Consider the following 18,477-nt stretch of genomic DNA (forward strand, 5'->3'; position numbering starts at 1 on the left):
CTCGTCGCACAATCGTGTTGTTTGCCCAACTCAGGCGCACCTCCAAGTTGCCACACACGGGCGCCTCTACCCGAGACATACCTCCATTCACAATCTCAACACTTCACCAAGTCACCGTGCACACTTGCACGATGGGCGGGCACTCACCTGAGTCACCTAAGAACTCGTGCCAAGCCGTCGCACAAACCGGGCGCCCACCAACGTTTCACCGTCGGGCACACCGTCGCATAAACCAGGCGGCACACCTGTGCATGCCTCAACCAACCGTCGGGCGCCACACACCCATGCACGCCCTCACCCAACCACTGGGCGCTCCTACCCACGCCTTCACCCAAAACCGAGCTCAACCAAGTCTTCCTCGTGCAGCCCTGCCCAAGAATGGGCGCATCACTAATTCTGCGCCTCCTCCTTGGTACTGCGCACTAGACTTACGCCTTTACTCTCTTGAGTGAAGATGTTGTGTGATCGAATGATTTTGTCGATGGTGGAATGAGCTCCACGCTCTTCCAATATATATCCATGGTAGGGCGAGTTGGCTCACCCGGCCGACTCGTCCTCCATGCTCTACACGCACCCATACTTCTTGCAATATGTCGTTGGCTTGCCTTTGAGTCATAGGTCGGCCTTCATAAGTTTTACACCATGCTCCCATGCGTACAAGTCACTCGCCCTCCTCCTATTATGCGCACACACTTCGCATAACCAAGTCTGATCTCGCACCAATGCCCCACCGCAGCTCATCCAAGCTTCAACCGAACGTTGTTCGTTCAGCCTACCCACGCGCATGCACTATCCATCCGCGTGCCCAGAACTGCAGGTCGTTACATCCTCCTCCACCTGAAGTCCTTGTCATCCTTGACAACATACCATCCTGGTAGCCATCCACCAAGATCATCAACACTGTCTCATCCATGATGTTAACTCCTCCACATACTGCAAACATCTCTGCAACATATGTAGAACCACTGTCTCCATCATGTCTCGTCCTGGCAACCATTTGTCACCAAGATCACCATACCAAGGTATACACCCCATCGGTATGTCATACATCGGAAATCATCTCAATCCATGACCATTGACCACCATGTCACAATCTCCACATGCTGCTCTCCATCGTGGAAGGTTGGCCCCTCCATCTCAAGCTACATGCTTCCTGCAACCTCTCATGTCGACCTTATCATGCGTCGTCCTCATGTGAACTACTACCATGATACTCCAACAAATGCTAACACGTCTCTGCGCACTTCGCGACCCCATGTTTGAACTAGTTGGGTGATCAGTCCAACTATCACGCTCAAACCATGAGAGTGAACATCCTCATGCCACCATCAGTCGTTTTTCAGAACATCCTGTCACATCATCTGCTCGATCAAGAATCCATCTTCATACAAGTATAAGCCATGCTCAAGTCCATGAAGTAGTCCTTATCTCATCTGCAACATGCTATCCATGATGTTTGGTACCAATGTGTTGCATGAAATCAGCCACATCTATCCCAACATCATCATCCATATGTGTGCCTCCTCAATATGAAGAGACCATCTCATCAAATTCTGACTCTCGATGTGCCACATCCAGGTCCATGAAGCAACCTCCATCATATCTGCAATGTGCCATCCCTCAAGTCTTCCATAGAAACAAGTACACACCTGTCTCATCTATCCATGTGCTGCCTATGATCATAGATCAATCAGCTCCCATGTGTCAAAAGTGGTTAAGTCTCGGCTCAACCCATGCCCAAGGGTAGTCACCAAGGCATCATCATCGTTGTAACTCCATCACTCCAAAGTGTCTCATATCGATCCTCCACATCAAGTCACTCTTTCAAGCCATTCCCATACATGTACTCGAAAGTATGCACCCCATTCTGCATCAAAGTCTCTGACCTCAGCTCCTCAATGCATGAGATCCTCCAAGTCCACCATATATGAAGTCTCCCTGGAAGTCACAACCTCATGTCATCATGAGCTCCATGAGTCATCTCCAATCAACATCTCAGCAAGCATACAAGTCTCGACCCAAAGGTCTCTGCAAGATGCCTCAGCTCTCCATGTAGTAGGAATGCTCCATAGCCTGCTCACAACTCCATCCAAGTCCGTGGCCTTGTTGTACATAGTGTACAACCTCTCCATCGGCTCATAAGTAAACATCTCCATGTCACATCAGCAAATCTACCTGCACAACATCCCTGCCTTGGCACTCCTCATTGGATGCCCATAAGTGACACCTCTATAAGTGCTCTTGCATAATGTCCCTGCATAAGACTGCCACGCTCCATGTCTCCAACCTGATGTCCATGACTAAGTTGCCCATGTCGTCCAACCAAGTAGACCCATCACAACAATCGGTCATCCTCATCCAAGTCTACAATCTTCGGTCTAGTGAACTCGGTCACCCAACCATATCATCATCATCACGAGTCCCTTCCATCATAGCTTCCTCTACTGAAGGTTCCACCAAGACTTGCTCTTGGTCTCGGCCATGAGAAGTCAACCCAAGTAACATCATACCTCAAGTGTGTGCCCTCCAATCTGTCCATGAGTCATGCAGGGCACTTTAGCCAATTCTCCATGTGGCTAAAGCATGACCCAATCCTCCGCAACAATCATCATGTTCCTCCCTTGTCACGAGCCTTTGCACCTTCTATCACAAGGTCACAAACAACCTCAACAAGTCCCGCAACAATCAACAATCCTTGCTTCTCCATACAAGGTCTCATCATAGTCATCCATGGTAAGATGCTCCCTTGCATCGGCAAACTGGCTTTGCCCTTCCCTGCATACGGTCCATCTACCAAATGCTCAAGTGAAACACAAGTATCAATACTTACTTCATCATCATCATTATCATGAGGCTCCTCCATGTGAATATCCTCATCCATCCATGTCTGCAAACTACACGATCCTGGTCCAACTTGATCAATCTCAAGTTCATCCTCCATCGTTGTCATATCTGCAACATCTTCAAACATCACGACTTCTTCTTCCTTGTCAGCACAATTTGCAACTTCATCTTGCTCCATTTCCCAACCAAGTTGAAGAAGTTCGTCTTCAACATTCCTTTCCAAGACTTCAAGTTCCTTTCGAATCTGGGGATTCTCTTCTTTCATCTGATTCAACCGTTATAAGGTCAGAAAGAGCTTCCCTTCGCATTCTTCCAAACCTGCCATGCCTTGTCGTTTAGCTTGGTCCAAGCACGATGCTTCACCTCTGCTAAACCGGTTTCACCATTCACCTGAATCACCCTGATATTCCACCTGTCACCTGCAAAACTTGAACTCCCTACCAAGTTTTCGATCTTCGTAGAATCAGCTCCTTGATTTAGTTCACCAAGTTTCCTGTAAAACTTAGACCAGCTCTGATACCAACTATCACGCCCCTACACCTGCGGTAGTCTTTCAACCGCTTATAGCGAGGTGCGACACTACCAATCATTTTCTTTTCACCAATACTTACGATCGTAGATTACGCCTAACATTCCATATTTAGTTTTATCTTCTTTACCAAGTATTATTAATGTGTTCCTTTATACAAGTGAAAAGCCCATAACATTCACATAACATCATTATACAAGAGAAATGCACAACAGTTTAAAGGGAGGGGCAACTCCCTGCAATATGAGTTTGCCCGAATCAATATATTATACAATCTTCACTTTTACAAGTACAAGTTAAATCTTGGGAAACCCCAAATTTACACTTAGCCAATTTTCACAACTTCGGCAAACTTGGTTTCCCATCTCATCGGCACCTCCGCACGGTCGCCGCACGACTCACCAACCCTTCGTTCACCTCATCGCATGATCGTGTTGTTTGCCCAACTCGGGCGCGCCTCCAAGTCGCCACACACAGACGCCTCTGCCCGAGACACACTTCCGTTCACAATCTCAACACTTCACCAAGCCACCGTGCACACTTGCACGACGGGCGGGCACTCACCTGAGTCACCCAAGAACCCGTGCCAAGTTGTCGCACAAACCGGGCGCCCACCAACGTTTCACCGTCGGGCACGCCATCGCATAAACCGGGCGCCACACCCGTGCACGCCTCAACCGACCGTCGGGCGCCACACACCCTGCACGCCCTCACCCAACCATCGGGCACTCCTACCCGCACCTTCACCCAAAACCAAGCTCAACCAAGTCTTCCTCGTGCAGCCCTGCCCAAGAATGGGCGCATCACTAATTATGCGCCTCCTCCTTGGTACTGCGCACTATACCTGCGCCTTTACTCTCTTGAGCGAAGATGTTGTGTGATCGAATGATTTTTTCGATGGTGGAATGAGCTCCACGCTCTTCCAATATATATCCATGGCAGGGCAAGTTAGCTCACCCGGCCGACTCGTCCTCCATGCTCTACACGCACCCATACTTCTTGCAATATGCCGTCGGCTTGCCTTTGAGTCATAGGTCGGCCTTCATACGTTTTACACCACGCTCCCATGCATATAAGTCACTCGCCCTCCTATTATGCGCACACACTTCGCATAACCAAGTCTGAGCTCGCACCAATGCCCCACCGCAGCTCGTCCAAGCTTCAACCGAACGTTGTTCGTTCAGCCTACCCGTGCGCACGCACTGTCCATCCGTGTGCCCAGAACTGCAGGTTGTTATAAAGCCCCTATGAGGCGCCATAGACCCACACCCGAACATTTCCACTTGCCTTCCAACCCAAATTCATTGCCCAAACTGCCAAACTGAAGTGAGTCACTTGTCAATCTTCGAATTTAACTGCAAAGTTCATGAGGGAGATCTTCGCACAAGAGGAGTTAATGTCGGGACATATCATGATGGGGGAGTTAATGGACTTTCACGAGACACTTGTACTTTGGCATGAGCACCGCATGAGAGAAGAATGTAAATATAATTTTGACAGAATATAAATGTAGAAAAAAAACAATTAAAAAATATTATTTTGAAAGGAAAAAAATTAATATTATAAAACAAAGAGAGACAAAAACACCACCTATAACCTTGATTGCAATATCTCAAATTATAGTAGTTTCCAAATTATAAACAAGTGCTGCATGCAGTCGGTAGTCCCTGCCGGGGTCTGTCACAACAACACAATACAAACGTTCTGTGCAACATGTCTAAACTTTCTGTTTCGCTAAAAACGTGCCTTCGTTGAACAAACTTGCTACCTTACCTGAAAGATCTTGCTGATCTTGCTGTCTGCATCACACAATCGCATAATTCACTTAATCGAATTTCAAAGGAAATACAATTTTCATATTAATTTAATGCGTTCATATAAGGCTATCACAAAGGCATCTTATTCCAGAACAGAGAAAACAATCACACAATCGCATAATTCACTTGAATGTGTAATAAAACAACGCCCAGTATGTTGGTGTAATAAAACAACGCCCAGTGTATTGGACAAGTTTAATTATTAAATACAAATTATATAATTTAATATTTCAAAATGAACATGGGTGTACTCTTCAAACGAAATAGAAAGAGTGATGAACTTTTATTTTTATATAAGTGTAATTATGGCGAATTAGATATATATTTTTTTATTGTGGAAATTTTATATAATATTTGTGATATATAAGTTTTTTGTTATTTTTTAATAAGTAGTTTTTATTTATGTAGACTGAATATTTTAAATATTTATATTACAAATCTTAATAAATGTAGTTTAATAATCCAGTTATTCCATATATTGTTGTATCAATTTAATATGTTATAGAAGTTGAATGTTTGGGGTATTGATCGTTTCATAAACTTAATCTTTTAAGCACTCATGTTTCAGATCTAAACCAACTTTGCTCATTCACATAACAGTCACGCTTTCTAGGATAAAACAACTTCAGTGTGTAATTTTTGAAGTAAAAGAAATTTACAGATATTTTCAACTTTTCCAGGTATCTTAGTCCTAGATGCTTATTTTTATGATATTTTGAAAATTACTAAAATTTAATTATAAATTTTAATATTTAATTATTAGGGAACAAAATCAATTGAACGCACTGAATCTATAATACATATCATTATAAAATGCCAAATTTATATATTTTGTTGTGATTATGCAGAAACAGATACAGATATATATACATTTCGTTTTCACCGTTGGTACTTCCCAATCCAGAAATATTTAGACTCATAATCTTTTGCAAACAGAGACACTCGTCGGATCCCTTTTGATAGAAGCGAACACTAATATTTTAAAATTTTCAGATAAACGATGACAATGAATAGAATGGGCATAGATTTAAGATTGTGAATCCTGTGAATAATTTAAATATGCGCATCTCTGAATGACTTACCTAATCCTGTGAATAAAGAATGGGCATAGATTTAAGATTGTGAATCCTGTGAATAATTTAAGTATGCGCATCTGTGAATGACTTACCTAATCCTGTGAATAATTTAAGTATGCGCACCTGTGAATGACTTACCTAAAATAACTTCAGAAACAAACATTCTAAAAACTAAACTTTTACCAAAATATAACTTATCTAAATATTAAAAGCCAAAGCCCTTTTTAAAATTCAATACTCATTTATATTAGTTTAATAATATATATAACCCGTCACAATTTATGAAATCGTAAAAGAACAAACTTTAATCGAAACCTTTTTCACGGTTTGACTTCGGACTTTTACCAAAATATAACTTAACTCCAAATATTAAAAGCCAAAGCCCTTTTTAATGGCAGTGGCTAACCAGCCTGCTATAGGGCATTAAATGTCCGGGGAGATGCAGGCTGGATAGCCCGATAACACGCGAATTCCCATTTTTTATTTAATGCCCAGTCTCCCCGCTCGCGTGTTATCAGGTTATCCAGCCTGCATCTCCCCGGGCATTTAATACCCTATTGCAAGCTGGTTAGCCGCTGCCCTTTTTAATATTCAATACTAAAACTAGCATTTGCACCAGATGTTGCAAAGGAAACGTCGTAAGGCATAAATTGACAAAAGCAAATAAAGCAAAAAATACTTTGATAAAGAATAAAAATATATTAAACATTGAAATCAATGCCCCATTAATTGGAACCACTTTAGTATATTGCTGGTTTTACCCATAAATTGCAGGCTTCACAAGCTTAAGATCAGATTAAACTTTGGGGAGGTTCAGTAGATTCAATTAAAAACAGTTTAAGGAAGGTAGATAAAGCAAACCCTTTATAATTTACTATGTGATATCTTGTATTATACATAGATGTTTATTGTTCAGAAGATTAATCCTCTCATGTTATATAGAGATGTTTATTCACAAGATTAATCTTGTGGCAGGACATTGATAGAGATGATAGAGAGCAGTTATCTTCTGAAGTATGAAAATGAGGATTGCTACAGTGTTACTCTAAAGTGATGCATGTACTCTAATCCATCCACATCACTAGTTTCGGCAGATAATAGGGATTTTTAAGTGTATTTGAAGAGGACAATGACTTCATGGTGAATTTGATTATGGTGTCTTCTTCCACAATCAAGGACAAAAAAAGTCATTTTTTCAAGCTGCATTCAATTGTCTAGACAAATTTTTAATTCCCTCATTCGTTGTTTTCGTGGAATCACCCTGTTCTTTTATTGCAGGCTTTGACTTTTATAAATGTTGATTAATGGTACTCTATTTTCCATAGCGTCATGTGATTATCAGGTAATGTTAAAAATATACAATCTTCTACCACATTCAAGGGCATGGAAAGTCATTTTGTCAAGCTGCACTGACTTGTCTATGCAATTGTTTAGTTCCCTCATTCATTATCTTCATGGAACCACCCTGTTCTTTTATTGGAGACTGACTTTTACAAATGATGATTAATGGTTTTCTATTTTCCCTAGCATTACGGGACTATCAAGTGATGTTGAAAAATATACAAATAGAAGGAAAACTTCACCATGTTTATGTAAATTTAAAGCATAGGACATATTTAAATGTGAAAATTATTTTGTTTGTTTGTAGGGTTTAATCTTTATCAGGCTCTAGGTTTAAATTTCTTGGTGAAGGGTTTAGGATTGAAACTCTCCTATGGAACATCCAAACTCGATCAAACATTAGATACTTTTAATGACAACATCACACAATTGAATAGATTATTCTTCCATCCAACATAAAGCTGAACCGGACATGAAACTGGCCCAACCTAAACTCAACCTTCAACTTAATAAAAATATAAATAACAAAATTCAGATAGCTAAGAAGAAAAGGACTACTAAAGCGTGTATAAATAAAAAGGTATTAAAACTCTATAAACTCTATTCAAATAGTGTCTATATTTTAACTTCAAATAGCAAAGTAGCATAATTAATCTGTTCACGTACCTTGGTATCGTTTCTTGCCTCTTGGTTGATTCTTCGGCTTTTACGTTGTGTGGGGGCACATTCGTTGATGTTGTTCACCACATCTACTCTCCTTTCTACTTGACTCGAACCTATGTCTGATGAAATCTTCCTCTATTGGTGTTTTATCTTCTTGAAACATCTTAGTTATCTTGTTTTTCCCCTAGGGCTTGAATTGTTGGACAGATCTTTTCCAAACAAATCCAATCTCATGTTTCTTCCCACATTGTTGGACAGATCTTCTCTAGATATAATCAATGTCATGTTTCTTTTGCTAAATTGTTTTCTAATAGCATCTTCGAGCCTTCCAATATCATGTTCTTGATTAATGGAAACATCTTTGGCAAATGATTTCATGGGTTTGCTTTTCATAAATCTCGGAATTTTATCTCTCTAAATCTTGTGAATAGTCATATGCTTGTCTGGAAGATTAATCCATGCACATCTACATATTAACCAATTCAGACTTTCAAACTCTAAAACTGTGGATGGCTAATAAGATCCAGTCTAATCACAATGCTTTGAATCTAAACAGATTTCCCTATAGACAAGCCACCTCTTCAGTCTTAAATAAGTGCCGAACATATCTTCTTTAGACAAATCCAATGTCATGTTTCTTCCTAGATTGCCTTACAGATCTTTTCTAGACAATCCAACGTCATGTTTCTTCATATTTCTTACCACACACAAGGCACCTCTATATATTTAAATAGGTTTAGTGGGTAGTTATAAGTCAAGGAAAAGTGTGTTGAGCTCAGGATAAATAATATTCAAACTGCCCTATTTTCCTCAATAAATTTGGCCTTAAATCTAGTTTGAATTGTGACAGAAGTCAGAGTTCTATTTATTGAAGGTGAACTTTCCCCGTGGAATTTATTTTTGGAGTTCTGGCTGATTATCTCTTTTCAAATAAACAATAATAAAGAGTGGAACTTTTGACTCGTGGAAAAACAAAACTCACCAAAAATGAGGCGATATGAGTGCTGGATATCAAACATGGATCTCAATATAATTTCATTGCATCGACCTAGTTGTTAAGTTACCAATGCTGTGATTCTGTACACGTTTCTCGTTTATTGGTAAATAATACATTTCTCCACCAACCTCTTTTTGTTGTCAATGAAACCATAATGTTTCTTGGAGAAATAATCTCTGTTACCTACCTGAGATAAAAAAAAATTAAACCCAGATTTGGCCACTGCAACAAAGTAAGTCATTTTCCCTTAATGTTATTGTATTCTCTAATTATCATTTGTTTTTGGTTAATTTCTTTTCAGGTTGTTGCATTTGTCAACTAGGTTCATTTGTTGAGAGGATTAGAAATATATCATTTTTTTTATCAGAGTATTGATTTAGGCTCGTTTCTTCATTAAATTTTATTTATTTCTAAGCTAATTGGACCACTCACTAGGTTTTTTTTTAATGAAGTTCAGATTTGCTTCCTTTGGAGTATACCTTCCCACCTAGATCTAGATTGGCACTCTCTCCTCAGTCTACCTATTTCAATTTTGAATTGATTTGGAACCCTTGTTTCAATAAAAAGACTTCATCGGATCTAATCCATGGATCTCGGCATTCCCACTAAAAGATTTCACTGAATTTCTTTCAGGTCAGTTAGTTTTGTATTAGTTCTATTTTTTTAACATTCATTTGTCTCTTACCTCACAACTTTTTAGCTTTGTTATTCTCTTCCATTACTAGCTTTCTTGAACCCAACATCCACTTTTCTCTACGATTTAGCCTATCACTGGCCAAATTACCCCTCTATCGCTGCTCCTGCAGATCAAGATCTTATGATGTTCACGATATCTAAAAGTACAGGTCATGCAGGAAGTCAGATTGGGTAAGTAATGTTGATTCTTTTACAATTATATGCAATTTGTTGTGCTACCTCTTCTTTCTCACTTTAACTTGAATGTTGGCAGACCTTGTACTCTGTTTCTCTGGATCTGTATGTGTATGCTTGTTTTTGTGTGCATGTGTGTACTCAATGGCTTGGAGTTTGACTGGTACTTATGCATGTCATGTAAGGTATGTATATTTCAAATGGGTCTATCTGTCTATTGAAGTAGAGACATCAATGAATGGTGGAACTGAGTTGATGTCTCTACTTTAAATGGGTGAAATGAAAATACTTGGCAAAATGGACTAATTACTCTTACTCTGGCCGTCCGTATCTATGCAACATTTGCAGGGCTAAAATGTGAAGGAAAGGAGGATGAAGATAGTGAGAAGTTATTGAAGAGCAATGGAATCATCACACACAGTGGGATGCATTTTGGTGCACCTCAAACTTATGTGAGGTTGAGTATTATTGACAGAAACCAAACCTTCAATCTTCCGCTTGACAGGCTCTCAACTATTCATGGATGATTAGATGAATCGCTCAATCAGTGATGCGAGATCAACTATATTCCTTTTCAATGTTTACAACTACAAATAAAGTAGTATCTTTAACTAGAAGGCCGAGCGACCATGGCAGGATGATACAAGGCTTTACAAAAGTTTATCCACCAATTCTACAAGCAAATTCCCAAATCAGCGTTCTTTTCTCGGTTCTGTTCCAAATAATCTTTATATGTATGTGCACCACCTGCTCATAAAAAATCATTCTCAAGATCGTGGAGGGCCTTCTTCCTCTTTGTTGAACAAAGAATTAATGTCACTCACTATAGCAATTGAACTTGAAACCACTGCCAGAAAAATCATGAACAATGCAATAAATATCTCCTTCCTGGTTGAGATTCCATGGGTGTCTCTGCAATTAAAAAATAATTGAGGTTAGAAGTTACATACAAGCCAGGTGAAAGACGAAACCAGAAATGAAAAACAACTTTTTTTCTACCTGAGAGCAACGGGAGCTGGGAAGATGAACCCAATAAAAACTGCTGCTGTGGCCCCTGTGAATTGAAATGCATCCCAGATACTTGGTATGAATGATGCCCCAAGGAAAATGATTCCAATTAACCCAGAAGTGATCAAAATGAACCTCTTATTATCCAAAACAAGATGCTTTTTCGCTGGAAAGACAAGCCCATCAAGATTAAGTCCCAGGGCAAAAAAAATGAGAGGAAAGACCAGCATCAGATGTGTAGGAATTTACAGGGTAAGTTCCACAGAAAGAATACCAAAAGGACACCGCTCACAACCAGATCTCAAATCAATACACCAGTATTTTTGACGTGGTTAAAACCCTCAGAGTGCAAGGAGGGAAACAGTCCACGACCTGTCCCAACGTGGGTACTACAGGCAATTTATTAATCAAAGAATGAAAATTTACATAAGCTTCTCTCATGCACGGATTACCCGAACAATGACCCTCCATGCGCTTTAAATAGAACTCATGGACCAATCGGGTGTCAAGCCACGGATCAAGTGTCGGTAATACCGAGGTGAGAGTGAACCGTCGGATCACTACATATCGTGACCGTCGGATTGTAAGTTACAAAATGTACAACGGTAAAGAAACACACTTTACCTAACTCTAACCTAACTCTATACTAGACCAAGTTGAACTTAACTATATCCTATGTGTCGGAATATCCTAACATCCCGCCTTAAGAACAACTTGGGATAGGATTGAAGGATTTACAAATATGACACAATAGGAGAAGGAAGGAGGCACTAGAGCCTATCCCCCCTTAGTGACAACTTCCTGAACTCCAAGCATATATCGAAGTTTAGTGAACTTCGCCTCTGTGAGAGCCTTTGTGAAGATGTCTGCAACCTGATCATCTGTTGGACAATATTGCACTTCAAGAACATGGTCATGAATGAGCTTTCTGATGAAGTGCATGTGTAGTTCAATGTGTTTGCTGCGCTGATGCTGGACTGGATCTTTGCATAGCTGAATGGCACTTTGATTATCACACCAAAGTGTGGTTGAATGCTGCTGCTCAAAGCCAAACTCTGATAGGATCTGACGAAGCCACAAGGCTTCCTTACTAGCTTCCACGGCACCACGATACTCTGCTTCTGCTGACGAAAGAGAAATGGCAGCCTGTTTCTTACAAGCCCATGTAATAGGTCCTGAACCAAGAGTGAAGACATAACCGGCAGTAGACTTCCGATCATCAGGGTCACCAGCCCAATCAGAATCAGTGAAACCAACTAACAGAGGAGCTGCTTTGGCACTGTAATGAATCCCAAACTGTACTGTACCTCGAACATAACGAAGTATTCTTTTAGCTGCTTTCCAATGACTTTCATGGGGGTTTTGCATAAAACGCGCAACAAGGCCAACAGCAAAGGAAAGATCAGGACGAGTATGGGTTAAATACAGGAGTTTTCCGACAAGTTGACGGTATAAGGTAGCATCAACTTCAGGAGAGGTACAAGAGACTGAAAGTTTGACTCCAGACTGAAAGGGAGAAGGGGCTGGCTTACAGTCTTCCATGTGAAAATGACGAAGAATATCACAAGCATACTTGGACTGGGAAAGGAAAATACCCTCTTGGGATTGCAAGACTTGAAGACCGAGAAAATAGTGTAAATGTCCTAAGTCTGTCATTTCAAATTTCTTTTTAAGGCTGGACTTCACATGGTTTATAAGGTTGGGATCACTACCAGTAAGAATAAGATCATCAACATAAAGAACAAGGATGATAAGAGAGTTGCCCTCTTTCTTGGTGTAGACAGTATTGTCAGAATGACACCTAGAAAAGCTAGATTCTAAAAGAAAGCTATCCATTTTGGCATACCAAGCCCGAGGAGCTTGCTTGAGGCCATAAAGGGATTTCTTAAGTCGACAAACAAGGCTGGAGTCTGTTTGTATGAAGCCAATGGGTTGTTCCAAGTTGGTGTCAAAATTGGCCAGGAACAACATTGTTACAACATAGGTCACACGAACAATGTAATTCAGCACAACACTGTAGGGAACTCCCAAGTTGGTGTCAAAATTGGCCAGGACATCATCCATGGTCTGGTCTCCAAATAGAAGAAAGCCAAAAAAGATTGTACTTATGTATACAATTGAGCACGTTGCCGATGATGTGCGAACAATGGGCTGCATTTCTGAAGGGTCCTCAAGTTCATTGTATATGGAATGAACTGCATGGCGCAAAGACATCACAATTCAATATAACATAATTTTAAATGCAAATTCAACTAATGAACTCTAAGATACTACACTGCAGGACCAGAGATGGAGGAAAATAATCCATACCATTGTAATGACAGATGTAAGCAGTCACAATAACTGGTACCACAGTGAAAAGCTTCAAGAACGAAGTAAGATCCACAATATCTGGTAACAATCTTGGTGCTTTGACGGTGCCACTGAACAACTTTACAATCACAATACCAGCCGTAATCACAACAAAAACAACAACAAGTGCAACTGATAATGCAGAAGTGAATTTCAAAGAATCTGCAAATTCATGGAAATGAACACATCAATATAGGCATGAAGATTTGAACATTACAACTCCTAAGGAATAACCCATGATCCACATCCTTGAATGTATATGTCAGATGCCATTTCTAATAGGGCAACATGAAAATTCAGACAAATCGTTAAGCAGATGCCATCAGTATGTGACATTCGCAAGATATGTTGAATCCCCTCATATAATTACAACAGTTTCTAGACATTTAAATCCATGAAAAGGCCCAAATGAAATATGATATATCTGGTTCAAGACCTTTGGCGTGCATGATCATGACCATCTTGTAAGCTTCATTAATCCTCCCAGCACTACCAAGTGCATATATAACAACATTGTAAGACACATCAAAATCCAACCCAGAAGCTCTCAGTTCATCACAAGCTTCCAAAGCTTCAGCATGCATCCCCACTGCAGAAACGATTGTCATTCTCAAGGCCTGAATACCATGTGGAAGCCCACTTTTACGTGCAACATCGAGTTGCTCTACTGCCTCTCTTGGAATGCCTCCTCTCTTCAGAAGAATGCCCAGTGTTTTGTATGTATTCTCATTCGGTGAAGCCTTTAGTTTTAACATTTGATGAAAAACTTCAGCAGCCTCTCTCAATCTTCCATCTGCAATGAACAGGCTAATGAAACTATTAAAAGAAAGAACGTTAGTAAGAAATCCCGATTCTAACATTTCCTTTGCAATTTCAGTGGCTTCATTAAGCCTTCCATTCTTTTTGTATAAGGACAACATCATGGAAAAAGAGAATTCATTTGCCTGCTTCTTTCCCTTCAAGACTTTGAACACTTCTTGTGCTTCAGTCACCATATCAGTGCGAGCATAAAGGTCAAGCGTACAGCCTGATAAAAAGGCATCTGGCTCAACACCCAATTCCTATATGCGTTTGTATGTTTCTTGTCCTTCCTTCAAAAGACCACGTTTACTATAAACCTTAATCAAAGAACTATACACCACAGAGTTCCCTGCAAAACCAGCATTTTGCATTATTTGAAAGTAACGTACAACTTCTTCCACACATCCAGCTTCAGCAAATGAATTTATCAAGGCACCAGCACCATAAACAAAAACATCTGGCTCCACACTTGCGTTAACCATCTTTTCAAACGTTTTCTCTGCCTCTGCAGCTCGACCCAATCTTCCATAGGCAGCAATAACAGCACAAAATGATGAACAGTTAGGCACAAACCCTGCTGCCCGGATGAAACTATTCGATGCAGCTCAAATGTTTTCTCTGCCTCTGCAGCTCGACCCAATCTTCCATAGGCGGCAATAACAGCACAAAATGATGAACAGTTAGGCACAAACCTTGCTGCCCGGATGAAACTATTCGATGCAGCTCGACCCAATCTTCCATAGGCGGCAATAACAACACAAAATGATGAACAGTTAGGCACAAACCCTGCTGCCCGGATGAAACTATTCGATGCCAAATGAAACGCCCAAACCGTTTGGGCAACCCTTTTGAATCAACGATCAACGGCTGAAATTGTTGCAATCGTCTAACATATAATCGACCACGTTTACTATAAACCTTAATCAAAGAACTATACACCACAAAGTTCCCTGCAAAACTAGTATTTTGCATTACTTGAAAGTAACGTGCAGCTTCTTCCACACATCCAGCTTCAGCAAATGAATTTATCAAGGCACCATAAACAAAAACATCTGGCTCCACACCTGCGTTAACCATCTTTTCAAACGTTTTCTCTGCCTCTGCAGCTCGACCCAATCTTCCATAGGCGGCAATAACAGCACAAAATGATGAACAGTTAGGCACAAACCCTGCTGCCCGGAAGAAACTATTTGATGCAGCTCAAACGTTTTCTCTGCCTCTGCAGCTCGACCCAATCTTCCATAGGCGGCAATAACAGCACAAAATGATGAACAGTTAGGCACAAACCCTGCTGCCCGGATGAAACTATTCGATGCAGCTCGACCCAATCTTTCATAGGCGGCAATAACAGCACAAAATGATGAAACCCTGTTGCCCGGATGAAACTATTCAATGCCAAATGAAACTCCCAAACCGTTTGGGCAACCCTTTTGAATCAACGATCAACGGCTAAAATTGTTGCAATCGTCTAACATATAATCGTGTGGCTTACAAGATGACAGGTAGGCAGAGACGGGAGTTGATCTCAGGCAAGCCTCTTCTAACTGTCCACTACACCTAACTAATCTGACCAGTTTTTATATTCTATTATAAATTCCTATTCTTATTAATAAAAAAAAAGATATATAAAGTGCAAGATAAAACCGATTAATCCAAACAAACACATCAATCACGGTTGTGTTTAATATTTACTGCCAGAGAAGATTTCCTTTAGAGATCTAAGTTACCTGTGCCGATTTGATACTTATAACAGAGAACTGATCAATCGGTTTTGAGTCCTGACAATTGCTCTCTGTTTCTTCTTCCTCTGTAGCTTTGCCCTGAAATTCAATGTAGAAGTAGAGATCAACATTTCAATTATTTTCCATAATAAGATGCTTTTGCACATGGTAAGTGGACTGCTCCATCTCAACATCATATGTTGTATTCCACCTTTGTATTTTCTGTATTGAATGCACATTGGCATTCTTCCTACTAAAGATAATGGATGAGCCACCACCAAACACGGAACCAGTAATGCCCTATTTCAGAATGCCTTTAAAAAAGAGAAAAAACAAGAATTTGGTAAAGAACATACCGGAGTGAGTGGATTTCAGGCTCATGAAGAGCAACGCACTGCTCAGATAGGTCCGAAGCGAAGATATGCATTCATGTCCTCTGTTTCAGTGGTCTCCAGTGTCCACCCTGTAATCTGACAAGCCTCTTCCAAGTGTCCACTACACCTAACTAATCTGGCCAGCTTTTATATTCTATTATAAATTCGTATTCTTATTAATAAAAAAAAATATATATTTAGTGCAAGATAAAATGGGTTAATCCATACAAACACATCAATCACGGTTGTGTTTAAAATTTACTGCCGGAGAAGATTTCCTTTAGAAATCGAAGTTACATGTGCCCACTTGATACTTGTAACAGAGAACTGATCAATCGGTTGAGCCTTGACGCTTGCTCTCTGTTTCTTCTTCCTCTGTAGCTTTGCCCTGAAATTCAATGTAGAAGTAGATATCAACATTTTAATGATTTCCCATAATAAGATGCTTTTACACATGGTAAGTGGAATGTTCCACCTCATATCATATGTTGTATCCCACCTTTGATTTCTGTATTGACTGCACATTGGCATGATGGATGGAACCCCACCAAACACAGAACCTGTAATGCCCTATTTCATAATGCCTTTAAAAAAAGAGAAAAAACAAGAATAGAATAAAGAACATACCGGAGTGAGTGGATGTCAGGCTCATGAAAAAGCAAAGCACTGCCCAGTTAGGTTCGAAGCGAAGATATTCATTCATGTCCTCTGTTTCAGTGGTCTCCACTGTCCACCCTGTAATGTAATACAAAAGCAAAGATCAGCCATCGAGTTCCTTCACATGCATATAGGGAGTTTTCTTTACCTGTCCCTGATATCCCAGGAGCGCATTACCGCCTTATTTGGGATACCCCAAGCAATTCAATCGATTATTTGTCTGCCAAGAAGTCATAATTATGGTAGCATTTACAGCTGACTAGCTACAGGCAATAAGCTTGCATGAGCTGAGGATGAAACCCGAGGTAAGAGTCAATGCAAAGGGAAGAAAGAACTGAGAGCACCATCTGAGAGGGCTGAATTTGTTCTCCACACTAGAGCTTTTCATCTTCTTGGTAATATGAGGCTCTTTCGACAGATCAAAGCTTAGACCCTTCATTCTAAGCTCCTGAACACATCTGCTCAGAGCTCTGGAATCGTTTATATCCTTGTGCAGCATCTTCATAACTTTTCTTTTGAGAATGAGCTTGTACTGAATGGCACATATGAGAACCAGAGACGTAATGCCAGACAAGGTAGAAGGAATCAATCGATTATTTGTCTGCCAAGAAGTCATAATTATGGTAGCATTTACAGCTGACTAGCTACAGGCAATAAGCTTGCATGAGCTGAGGATGAAACCCGAGGTAAGAGTCAATGCAAAGGGAAGAAGGAACTGAGAGCACCATCTGAGAGGGCTGGATTTGTTCTCCACACTAGAGCTTTTCATCTTCTTGGTAATATGAGGCTCTTTCGACAGATCAAAGCTTAGACCCTTCATTCTAAGCTCCTGAACACATCTTCTCAGAGCTCTGGAATCGTTTATATCCTTGTGCAGCATCTTCATAACTTTTCTTTGGAGAATGAGCTTGTACTGAATGGCACATATGAGAACCAGAGATGTAATGCCAGACAAGGTAGAAGGAATCCACCATCTATTACAAGTACGGGCATTCTCCTGAGTGGTGGCAGCAAAAAGCAGAGTGAGAACGGTCCCATGGAAGGCAAAATACAAGCAGGCGAGATGGAAGATCTCTTTTCGGATACTGTCAATGCTCGATTCCTTTACTTCAACGCGGCGAGTCATAACTTCCTCATCCCTCTGCCCAGATGAAACTATTCGATGCAGCTCGACCCAATCTTCCATAGGCGACAATAACAGCACAAAATGATGAATAGTTAGGCACAAACCCTGCTGCCCGGATGAAACTATTCGATGCCAAATGAAACGCCAAATGAAATCGTTTGGGCAACCCTTTTGAATCAACGATCAACGGCTGAAATTGTTGCAATCGTCTAACATATAATCGTGTGGCTTACAAGATGACAGATAGGCAGAGAGGGGAGTTGATCTTAGAGGGAACGCCTTACGGCGTAATTAATATTCA

At 40.5% G+C, this 18,477-nt stretch overlaps 1 protein-coding gene and 1 pseudogene across 2 annotated transcripts; both read right to left on the bottom strand.

The window, feature by feature from the left end:
• Positions 1-10,760: 10,760 nt before the first annotated feature.
• LOC149152054 (amino acid transporter AVT6A pseudogene) lies at positions 10,761-11,375 on the bottom strand (annotated as a pseudogene). The gene is made up of 2 exons (XR_016263291.1): positions 11,137-11,375; positions 10,761-11,049 (listed from the first exon to the last, which is right to left on the bottom strand). The product of XR_016263291.1 is annotated as an amino acid transporter AVT6A pseudogene (transcript).
• A 6,315-nt stretch (positions 11,376-17,690) lies between these two features.
• On the bottom strand, positions 17,691-18,236 carry LOC149152055 (uncharacterized). Its single transcript, XM_089443356.1, has one exon. It carries the CDS (start codon positions 18,234-18,236, stop codon positions 17,691-17,693), a length of 546 nt encoding a protein of 181 aa, XP_089299482.1.
• Positions 18,237-18,477: the final 241 nt, after the last annotated feature.

This window comes from Pinus tabuliformis, chromosome 9 (assembly GCF_031772625.1).
Source record: "Pinus tabuliformis cultivar Carrire ecotype Pingquan chromosome 9, CPIR1, whole genome shotgun sequence".
In the NCBI taxonomy this organism is placed as follows: domain Eukaryota; kingdom Viridiplantae; phylum Streptophyta; class Pinopsida; order Pinales; family Pinaceae; genus Pinus; species Pinus tabuliformis.